The 12,469-nt window shown below is 33.2% G+C and overlaps 1 protein-coding gene across 2 annotated transcripts in view; it reads left to right on the forward strand.

Annotated features, from left to right (window-relative positions):
- The window catches only part of LOC126811439 (DNA topoisomerase 3-alpha), a 28,770-nt gene that overhangs the window by 12,331 nt on the left and 3,970 nt on the right, over nt 1-12,469 (forward strand). For both annotated transcript variants that reach the window (XM_050537045.2, XM_050537046.2), the window contains exons 16-26: nt 168-246; nt 944-1,057; nt 1,744-1,813; nt 6,272-6,300; nt 7,070-7,128; nt 7,517-7,583; nt 7,998-8,185; nt 8,406-8,470; nt 10,309-10,388; nt 10,820-11,191; nt 11,973-12,093. In XM_050537045.2, coding sequence (XP_050393002.2) covers nt 168-246; nt 944-1,057; nt 1,744-1,813; nt 6,272-6,300; nt 7,070-7,128; nt 7,517-7,583; nt 7,998-8,185; nt 8,406-8,470; nt 10,309-10,388; nt 10,820-11,191; nt 11,973-12,093 — 1,244 coding nt within the window. The remainder of the gene's footprint in view (nt 1-167; nt 247-943; nt 1,058-1,743; nt 1,814-6,271; nt 6,301-7,069; nt 7,129-7,516; nt 7,584-7,997; nt 8,186-8,405; nt 8,471-10,308; nt 10,389-10,819; nt 11,192-11,972; nt 12,094-12,469) is intronic.

Below are 12,469 nucleotides of genomic sequence, written 5' to 3' on the forward strand. Positions count from 1 at the left end.
ATGTACTGGTATTGATATATCACTTTCCTCAATTTTCTTCCAGGAACTGAAATATTCAATATTTACATTGTTTAAAATTTGAATATTATTTATGTCTTTCAATCTGTAAAAAGATGACCAATTGTGATTGAAATGAGTAATATTGTTGATATTTTGTTCTGTTTTAGTTGATCAGTGGTGAAACTGCAGCACCACCATTACTTACTGAAGCTGACCTTATAGCTTTAATGGATAAACATGGCATTGGTAAGTTTAAATAATTTTGGTACTGATTTACTTCTTCAGTAATAATTTACTCATGTCAGAAAGATATTTTGATTGTATGTGACCTGTGACAGCAAAATGAAATGGAAGTTGAAAGTCATTGTTTTACAATACAAATAAAAATATATTATAAACATAATTTTTTTTTGAATTTGCTTTTTAAAGTTTTATCTTTAATGTTATATCATTAACATTGATATGTTTAGCATATTTCAACATTTCTGTTCATATCTTAAAAAAACAATGACTTACAACTTCTGACTCATTTTGCTGTAGCGAGTCACATATTGATAAATAAGATCATTATAAATTCTGTTGTCATGAAGGAGCCAGGTTCGATTCTGGTGTTGGTCAAGAAAGTTCAGTGGAATCTTCCAAATTGGTTTCCCATTGTCAGTGGTAAAGGACATAGGACCTGGCGTAGATAACTATCTTAGATGGGATGAATAATCAAGGTCCACCCGTGGGCACGTTGGCCTGACCGTAAACACTGCTCTACAGGCAAAAATTTACCGTATACTATTAGTGCACTGCATGATTTATGACTATCTTCATTAACCAGTTTGTGGCGTTGAAGCACATTAATTTTTATTGACCTGCATACTTTTGTGAAAATTTATTGAAGGATATTAAGATCAATGTTGATACCTTAAACACTTAAGAAAATGTCTTTTTATAGGTACTGATGCTACACATGCTGAACATATAGAAACTATTAAAAGTCGATCTTATGTTGGTTTAAGGCCAGATGGTAAATTTGTGCCAGGACATTTAGGCATGGGACTTGTTGAAGGTAATTCTTGTCTAGCAGTCAGATATTACAAGTGTATCAGCAACAGGAAAAGCATGTACTGCTATTTTATTTTAGAAATACCTAATCCTCAATTATATGATATAAATTTTGAAAAAACAATATCATCTGTCATCAATATGGACACTTAAATCTTTGTGAGCAAAACCCTATCACAATTGAGTCATGCCCATTACTGTATGAAATACTTTATTAAGATTATATTGAGATATATGTATGTATATTAGCAACTGACCCTCTCTCTGCTGCCCTTCCTTTCTCCACCCCTCACTCTCCACTTGAAAATATGTGCTACATTAGCCAACCCTATTAGAAAAAGAATGAAGTAACAAGAAATTGATTACACTGTCACTAGTTTTTTTTTACTTATATTATTATTTTATTGGTCGTTTAGATCCTGACAAGGAACAGTGTATAGTCATTCGGATGGAACAAAAAACTGAGGCCCTATGTACACATTGGCTTGCAAGTAAAAGAACCCTTGACAGTTGGAATTCGAAATAAGAGTAGGCTGTAGCCCCAGCACCTCCTTGCACACTGCATGTTGTTTGCCTGTCTTCATTAGACCTGTCGGTGCAGAAAATAGGACATTAAACCCCATTTCATTGTGTTAGAATTAAACGTATTGGATCCTATCCTGTAATCTGTATTTTATTGTCTTTATACAGGTTATGATTCGATGGGGTATGAAATGTCTAAACCTAATCTACGTGCAAACTTAGAGAATGATCTCAAACTGTAAGTACCAGAACATATTTTATGTAGAATATCTTGAACATTATATTAGGTGCTATTTATTCTGTAAGAATAAGATAGTCTTTTGGGGTGAATATGTAATGTATTTCTTGGTTTGATAGCAAAACTCTAAATAACTAATTTGAGCTATCAATCTGATTAAAACGCAAATCCTCTTTTGTTTTGCTTTTTATAGTTCTAAATTTCTGTTATATAACCCGTGTTTTGGTTGATGTCAGGGAGTAGCCAATGAAACATTCTGTTGCTGCGAATTCTTGTCGTGCAGTGCACAGAACTGTGGGTAGACATTTGCTGTGAAGTCAAAGCAAAAGTTGTATTTCCAAATACCCACGGGAAACATCAACACTGATTGGTTAATCAAATGTCGGATGTCATAGTGTGAAAAACCATTCCTATAACCCCCTGATGTGACCTCCCACTACAACCGGTCTGATCTTCATGTAGTTGAGGCCATCACAATGAAATATTGTAGCACCATAGGTCTTTTGTCTGACGTGGAGAGCGGATTAAGGGAACCGGTCGCCACATCCTACGTAGAACCCATGCATCTTTTCTTACTACATATTTCTGTAGCCTTGTGATCGTCTAGAATTTGTCTCTAGCTGTCTTTACTTCTGCTTCACGTTGTGTATTTACTTCTTACAGTTTCTTAAGACGTTTGTCTTACCAGGAATAACAATGCGACAGTTTGCTTCTACATATTTTATATATATATATAGCTGAATACAGGTATACAATTACAAGCATAATAGATAACAATACTAGCTAAAACCATTTCTCTACCCTAGCCAGCCTCGCGGCTGTCTAGGAACTCAGATGTAAGCTCTCTGGAACCTAATAGAAGCCTGTCTTGAAAGGTTCAAATAGATATCTTATATAGCAACCACGTTTATCATGCACAGGAAGCCTGTTCATGGCCTTGAACCTGTGCAATTAACGATATGATTGGTTACTTTAAGTCAAATGATGCAATTAGAATAATTCCACTCACGTGTAATTCTGGTGGTAAATTGTGACACCTGTTTTGGTTTAAGAGCTCTTTTTATGTAACAATATGTCAATTACAGACTAAGTTGATTTAGTGCACACTATATATGTGAATATGTTTGAAATTACTAACTTGCCAAAGATATTAATTAATGAAATATAAAGGCATCTTATTTCTCTATTCCTTGTCTATAAATTTAAAAACAATGTCGCAATGACGATAGTGCTACAATTCTTCCCCCTTTAAGAATATATATAAAATATAGATATTCTAACTAATTATTCACGCATCAGGCAAATATAAATGATTACTATACTATAAAACCAAGCTATGAAAGAAAAACACAAACAATCAAAAATCAAAAGTCAAAAGTTGCATGCAAAAGTTCTCTAAAAAGTTCATCACTGTAAAATCCTATGAAAATTCACTAAGCCTAAATACAGAAAACACAAATTGTCTTTTTAAAATCTTCAAGTGTCCTAATTTCAAAACACTATAACACAACACGAAATATTTATAAAGTTCAGGTTTCGCTTTAAATTCTGTCTCGGGAAATGTCAATTTGGTAAACTGGTAAACCATTTCTTCTTCTTGGATTTGTATTGGTCTGTTTCAGCTACCATGGTATCAAGTTGAAACTTTCTTTTTTTTCTTCTAAGTATGATTGGGTTGTACAATTTTATCCGTCAATCAAACATGTCATTGCCATCAGACCAAGAACTAACTATTCCTAAATTAGTAAAACTTTATTTTGCTATTTATTAGTCTAACATTATTATTTCGAAAAATTATTAGTAAATCTTACTTTTAATTAAAATTAAACTTTATTTAATTATTAATAAACTTTGATGTGTCCCTTTAATTATAAATTTCAAACTAACTTTGACCTCATGACCTAACTCGATAAGTACCGGTAATGGACAATTTTATAATTACGTTTATGTTTTATAATTTACGTTTATGTTTTATAATTTCCGTTTCTGTTTTAGAATTCCTACATTGTTATTTTATATTTCACCGTCAGTAATGTGACCTTTCGACCTAATCACTATACAATTCTAATTTCTGTTTTGACTACTATTTCCTTTTTTTACATGCCAACCAAAACAACTATATTGTTATCGTACACCACTGAATGTCTAAAACAAACCGGATCTTTAGCTTATTCCAACATTAGTATGACATAACACTATCGAGAATGTCAATCAAATATGGCCAGTATATGAATGACATTCCATTTTATCCTACAGTATGACGTGAAAGCCCATTTCATTTAATTTATAACCATGCCCCAAGTGAATGAGTGCACTTTCATCCGCAGGATTATTAGTCTATACACATACAGTTTACTATATCCTATATATTGTGACTTTCACACACGTCAAATTTAACACAATGTTAGAACCTATTGTTTATAATAATCTGACCTAATGTCAAATTACACATTCTAATCATCTCGTGTACATGTAGACAGCTTAAAGCAATTAGCAGTATATATTAAACGTTAATATTACGTTTCTAAGCAAAAATTTAATTACATAAAATTATATACGGACAAAATCTACCGTGTCGAATTCTTAACTTTAACCTCCTATAAAACTCGTATTAATGACTTTGCGATAATCTCACAATTTAACGAGCCAATAATTTTAGTTTTTCCCCAGGAAAACTATAACCAACATCCCTAGATGAACCATATGGGATTTTTAACATAACCTAACTTTTTAATCAAAAGTTAAATTACAACAACTCTTAGGCCTGGACTAAGGGCCTCAAAATTATATAGCTAATTAACCACACATATACGAAAAAACACAAATTAACGAATCTCAGTAGAAACCACGGCCAACTAGGAAACTAGAGTTAATCACTCACAAATTTCATCCTTAGCTCTGCCGTCGTTCTAACTGCGATCCGAAGACAACATTAGTTCCTTACTTTATTCCCTATTCCGTTTCCTTATCATTATTATTTTTAAAACCTACTCCCTAAAGACCCTCACTTTAACTTAAATTTTACTCAAATTTACTACAGGTCATGTTAACCTGGCAATATACACACCTAACCAGTGATATTATATTGTTTAATATACCTATCAATCAAAACTTATGAATGACTGTAATTTTATCTCTATACAGTTAAATTTTAAATATTTAGTTTCTTATCAGATTTTAACTTTAAATTAATATTATTTGGTCTTTAAACAAATTTAACACATTTAATTTTCCAAACAAAATGTATTTACCCAATTTTTCGAATATCTCCACCAGATTTTTTCCACCAGACTTTTTCTGTTGCTGGATTGTACAGGTTTTCTTCTTAACGTCTTCAAATATGTATTTGTCTTCTAAAGTGACTTCTTACCCCAAAGGTCGAAACTTTAGCACGGCACCAAATCGAATATGTAAGACTATGCAGTGCTATGCAGTCACTGATTAGATGTAGAAAATATGTCGGGAGAACTTCCCACATCCAACGTGTGATGCATACTCTATTTTCTTCTAATCTTCTTCCAGGTTACTCGATCTCGTAGTCACGTGCACCAAATCGAATATGTATTCTTCCAAATTTGCTGCTTACCCTAAAGTTCGAAACTGCGTTACGGCACCAAATCGAATATGTAGCACCATAGGTCTTTTGTAGCAGATTAAGGGAACCGGTCGCCACATCCTACGTAGAACCCATGCATCTTTTCTTACTACATATTTCTGTAGCCTTGTGATCGTCTAGAATTTGTCTCTAGCTGTCTTTACTTCTGCTTCACGTTGTGTATTTACTTCTTACAGTTTCTTGCTTCTACATATTTTATATATATATATAGCTGAATACAGGTATACAAGCATAATAGATAGCAATACTAGCTAAAACCATTTCTCTACCCTAGCCAGCCTCGCGACTGTCTAGGAACTCAGATGTAAGCTCTCTGGAACCTAATAGAAGCCTGTCTTGAAAGGTTCAAATAGATATCTTATATAGCAACCATGTTTATCATGCACAGGAAGCCTGTTCATGACCCTGAACCTGTGCAATTAACAATATGATTGGTTACTTTAAGTCAAATGATGCAATTAGAATAATTCCACTCAAGTGTAATTCTGGTGGTAAATTGTGACACCTGTTTTGGTTTAAGAGCTCTTTTTATGTAATAATATGTCAATTACAGACTAAGTTGATTTAGTGCACACTATATATGTGAATATGTTTGAAATTACTAACTTGCCAAAAATATTAAATTTAAAAACAATGTCGCAACGACAATAGTGCTACAATATAGATCTGCATTTTAATCAGATTGTTTGAGCTATCTTTAGTCAACAGTAGGACGTTAAACCCATTTAATTTCATTTCTATCTTTAGTCACAAAATAAAGCAAATGCTAATTTTGTTTCGTAAGTAAAAATAATACATAGATACATCTTATATCTTGTAAATCAAATATCAATTCATTCCAGGATTTGTGATGGTAGAAAAGACAAAAATAGTAAGGGATGTTTTTATTAGTTTCTTTGTTTATCTTTATTTTTAAGACAAAAGGCTTGTGGTAGTCAAGCGATCAGGACACTGTCCTTTTGACTTGGATTCAGCCAAGTAGAACCTTCAAGATTTTTGTAGCCCAGCCTTCACTAACAAGGAAAGTTTGCCGAGTCATTTGGATGAGACAAATTGTTTGTTCATGTAAAATAATCCTAGACAGTTGGAAATTGAACAAGAGTATGGGGAAGCGTTAATTGCTGTGCTATGATATTCTCCTACCTTGCATTACTCATGTAACGATAGAAAGAAAAAATTACCATTCTATGTTTGTCTCTAAATGATAGAAGAATTGTGTTTGATGAAACAGTAAATCCCATTTCATTTGTTTTTTCAAAAAATCATAGAGTCATTTTGAAATTGATTAATTATTTTCTGGTAGATCACTAATAAGTTGGAATTCATCTCTTTCATATTGCGATTTGTTCGTGATTTGTTGGAGGGATGTGATGGCCGAATGTTTAACGCATGCTCTTTAGATCATAAGGTCTGCTGTGGAGTCAAGTTGCATGGTTTCATTTTCTCAGCTTGTACATGACAAGGAGTAGGGTTGCCTGTCCAACCTCGGGGATTTCTTCCAGGTCCTTCAGTTTCCTCCCACTGCTAAAGACCCTAACGCACAATTGAAATAAGATTGGATGATATGTAGTTCCTTTGTGATCATAGTTTAAGTGTGTAGACGTTAAATAATTAATTTCTCTTCTCTTCATTTGTTTCAGTTGCCTTACAAGAACAAATACAGAAATATAAACAGGTTTTTATTCAGGCATGTGAGCAGGTAAGTAAAACCAGAGAATTATAATAATATAATAATAATAACTTAACATTCTAAACTCCATAAGTATGTTCATAGTACTACAAAAAGTCCAATAACGTTATGGTTTATGTGCTATGGCAGTTTTTATGTATCATAATTTCTCTAAACACATGTGTTTTTAATAGACACAAACTAAGTTTTGATTCGTGTATCGTAGTGTTCGACTAGGGTGACATTTTGAAACTAGTTCCGATAGATAACTTGGTGCGGTTTGATGAAAACACTGTTAAGTGAGTGAGAGGATTTTAGACTTCACGCAAAGTATGTGTTTGTATTGCCGAAGATTCAAATTTTGTTTAGAAAAATTTAAGAGGTATCCATTATATGTGTGCATTATATTATTTTAAAGGCAGCAAGACTAGATGAAGCCCTTGCTCAGTATTTAGGAGAAGCAAGACCTTTTACTGCAGCACAAGGTATTATTTAAATTTTAATTCCTCATAATTAAATTGGAGGGCCTGACAAGGACAGCTGTCTAGTCATTCGGATGGGACGAAAAACCGAGGTCCCGTGTACATATGGCGTGCACGTAAAAGATCCCTTGACAGTTGGAATTCGATATAAGAGTAGGCCGTAGCACCGCTGCCCGGGCAAAATTTCCCTCATAGCACACTGTATAGCATATGCCCGTCTTCATTAGCCAAGTTTAGGAGCAAAACAGTAGGACGTTAAACCCCATTTCATTTCATTATTAAATTCATAAACATGATCTATTCATACAGATTCATTTATACTCAAGATCTTTTTGATGTTACTTTCACGTGTTGTACATATTTTTATGTGTATTATTTTCTTCTATTTACATTGATAAGAAATACTCATTCTTTCAGCTCCAATGCCTGAAATACAACCAAGAGTAAAAACATGTCCTAATTGTAACCAAGATATGGTACTTAAAACCAAGAAAGATGGAAAAGGTTTTTATATTGGATGTATGGGATATCCAGACTGTAGAAATGCAATATGGCTGCCAGATTTTGTGCTAGAAGCAAATGTTGTTGATGAAATATGTGACAGGGTGGGTGATAAATAAAGTTTTCACTTAGGTTAATTTTCCTTTATAACCCTTTTACACTTAGTACATGTAAGCATTTTTTTTTACATTGAGCCTTATAGCTTATATTAGGAGAAAAAAAATCAAGGCTTTAGTATACAGAAGCCGAAAGTGGCAGATTTCTTTGTAATTTATTTTTACGCACATATATATAGACAATGTCAGTATTTGTGTATGTTTTCAGTGTCAAATCAACAAGATGAAATTTAAATTTAAACGAGGATCAGTTCCACCCATGATAGAACCAGAGTAAGTAATATTAATGAATTCATATAACACTCTATACCATAAGAAATATTATACATTCACTATAAATCCCACTTCTGATGTTTGGAAAAACTAGGATTTTTCCTTACCGTGCCCTTTGTCCTGCACCCCTGACTAGGGAAACCATGCCGGAAAAATCCAGAGGAATTTTCTCTGCCAACACCGGGAATGAAGCTGTGACCTCTCGGTTGGTGATCCAGCACCTTACTCACTGAGCCACCAAGTACAGCTCATCAAAATAATATGTTTTTGTCTGTATCCCAGTTGAAGCCCATGTTCCTCAGCAATTTGTGGGTGTGGAGGTAATTCCACCATATGACAAGCGTAACAACAGATTCAATTTATTTTCAAACTTGGCTGGCAGAGTTAGTGTCAATTTTACACTCATTAATTCTTTTGCTAACCAATATAAAATACCTGCTATATCATTTTAATGTGTAGTCTGAATACCTTGTTTCAATGGCATTTAGTATATTGTCGTCGCCCCTGTCCGTGCGTCTGGACGTCCGTCCATCCACAATTGTTTGTGAACAGTCTACAGGTCACAATTTTTAACCAATTTCAATGAAACTTGAAATATAGGTTTATCACCCTAAGATCTTGGTTCCTTTCGATATTGGCATGTATCGGACTGTAACTTCATGGATTATGGCCCCTGATTGTACGAAAAATCATGTTTTTAGCTTGGGAACACTGTAGAGGTCACAATTTTTATCCGATTTGGTTTAAACTTGAAATGTATGCTTATAACCCAAAGATCTCGGTTCCTTTCGATATTCGCGCATATCGGAACGTAACTTCTTGAATTATGGCCCCTGATTGTACAAAAAATTTTGTTTTTAGCTTGTAGCCCCTATAGAGGTCATAATTTTTATCCAATTTAAAAAACCGTATTATTATATCACCGTTACACCCTAAGGAGTTTGAATTTCGTGAAAATTGGCCCAAAACTGACAGACAAAATGTCCGCCCCTCGTTTTCAAATAGTGTAAAAATATGGTATATCAAGGTTGTGGACCCTATAGAGGTCACAATTTTTATCCGATTTTGTTGAAACTTGAAATGTAAGTTTATAACCCAAAGATCGTGGTTCCTGCCGATATTCGCGCATATCGGACCGTAACTTCCTGAATTATGGCCCCTGATTGTACGAAAAATCAAATTTTTAGCTTATGGACCCTATAGAGGTCATAATTTTTATCTGATTTAAAAAAACGTATTATTATATCACTGTTACACCCTAAGCCCCTATAGAGGTCATAATTTTTATCCAATTTAAAAAACCGTATTATTATATCACCGTTACACCCTAAGGACGGCTGAGTTTGAATTTCGTGAAAATCGGCCCAAAACTGACAGACAAAATGGCCACCCCTCGCTCTCAAATAGTGTAAAAATATGGTATATCAAGGTTGTGGACCCTATAGAGGTCACAATTTTTATCCGATTTTGTTGAAACTTGAAATGTAAGTTTATAACCCAAAGATCTCGGTTCCTTTCGATATTTGCACATATCGAATTGTAATTTCCTGAATTATGGCCCTTGATTGTAGGAAAAATCACTTTCTTTTTAGCTTGTTCTCTATCCATCTCTCGAAAATGTGGGCGTATCCTGCCTGGCAGCCGCTGGTTCTATAAGACAAAAGATAAGAAGAGTTTGTTGGCTTGTTTACTTATAAATTTTTTTAAAGAATTTTGTACCGTTCCCTTCACTGGTATAGTTTTTCTGTCAGACATGATAACCAGGTAAAGATCTATATAGTTTATTTTGTATAATTAAATCACTGTTTTATTAACTTCATCAATTGTTCTATTTTTAGTAGTTTAATATGTATTGGTGGTTGTGATGAGATGATATCAGAAGTTTTAAATATACAAAGAACAAGAGCACCAACTCAAGGTATAATATATATATATAGGCCGAGTCAGTCTAATTAAAAGACAGATGTTAGTTAAGTTTTCGTTTATTTTGGATCTACGGCTGCTGAATTTTCATCTTACATGTTTTCTTTGAAACCAGGGTTCATTTATTGAAAGCAACTTCTGGATACAGGGTTGCTGTATGGAGAGAATAAAGAGAATTTTAGAATGATTCTGATTGGTTTTACCAATATGAAGTATGATTGGTGGGTATAAATAGAGCATCAACTGTCAGAAAACAGGGATGCTCAAAATTGTAATCTAATATTAATTAGATTGTAACCAAACAAACAGTTCAATCCAAGTATCATCCACTACAGTTTTAAATTGTCTGTAACAATGATACTAAATAATTTTAAAATAACTCTTTGCTAACAGAATATTTCTATGGTGAATTTTGTTTCTTTTTAGCTAATCCAGTGAATGTGAATACATCAATACGAAGTCAGAATGGTATACCAGATAGTGGTTATAATAGTTTTAATAGTACAAGAAGTAATAATTCTAGTTTTAACAGCACACGAACTAATAATTCACAATCACAAAATAACTCTATTACCAGAAATACCACATTCAATAGATCAAATAGCAATAATGGCAATAAAAACTACACAACTCAAGCAGTTGCGAATAGGGGAGGTAATTCACGTCCTGCATTGCATTTATCACAACAGAATAATATGAATAGTGGTAATAGTGATGGTGGACATGGTTCAGCTATTGTGTGTAATTGTGGTGATGATGGTATTTTACTTACTGTTAGAAAAGATGGACCAAATCAAGGTATTTATTTTAATACTTATAATCTACTGCACAAGATTCTTACAAATCTTTTTCATTTGTAAAAGTGGCCTATAAAGGGCCTTTAAGTGACAACTTTGTCTTTTGCAAGCAATCTTTTTTTTTACAGGAACATACCCAAAATAACAATTTCCTATATCAACATACTAGCAATACTAGCTCATAGTCATAATTATTTCTATGATTGTTTTAATTGGACACATCAAACATCTGCAAAAATAATTTGAATGTTTGATTGGTACACCAATGAAAAACATTTAACCATAATTTCTATTTGGTTAAAAGAGTTAATAAAATCTGGTAACCATTGCTTGAGAAGTTGAGGAATGATATGATTTACCATGTTCTCTATAGTTTTTAGTTATCAGAGTGCAGAAAAATCTTATAATATTTAATATGCAAACTTTGTTGCTGTGATAATGGTATGTGCCCAAGATATTTGTACAAATGTAAACTTAAAATTGATTCAAGATAAAACTGTATTGTCAAATAAAACAGCTTATGGGGACATTTTTATACGCCCAGATTTTAGTGTGACAATATTATACTGTCAGCCATGTCCCTCTATCAAAAGTTGGCTTTTGAACATGATAGAGACTACAGTTTTGAACAGATTATATTTAAAGTTGTGTGTAGCGTTGTGGTTTTATGTGGCCTAAAAGGTATGCACAAAATGTTTTCCTTATTACTCTTGTTACAAAAAGTGTGTATGAATATGCTATCCATTACCAATGTTATATGTAATGTTGAAATGTTTGAACAGGTCGTCAGTTCTATAAATGTAGTAAACCAACTGGTACTGGTTGTAATTTCTTTCTGTGGGCAGATGAAAACACAACAACAGTCAGTAATACAACTAATAATAACAATTATACAGTTAACAGGTGAGATTACTGTTCACTGTACAGTCAGTAAGGCAATATATGTACATTGAACATATTTATGCTATACACTTAACTATGAATATTGGTATATTTCCTTGGATGTGGAATACCTTGCAAACGATATTGTGCATAGTGCACATCAGTTTGATGGACAACAATTACTGTATTTTAATTGGAGCTAGGTTTCTACAATGATTCTCAAGCACAATAGTAATACTGATACAGTCAGAAATAACGACTTTATATATACTGTATGTTTTCATTATTTCTGACTGTATCAGTATTGTGCTTAAAAATGACAAGAGGCCAATTATTGTTTTCCATAGAACTGTTGTGTGTATTTTAACCATTACTCAAATGCTGTTTAAACAGTATA

Source organism: Patella vulgata, chromosome 2 (genome assembly GCF_932274485.2).
Source record: "Patella vulgata chromosome 2, xgPatVulg1.2, whole genome shotgun sequence".
NCBI lineage: Eukaryota > Metazoa > Mollusca > Gastropoda > Patellidae > Patella > Patella vulgata.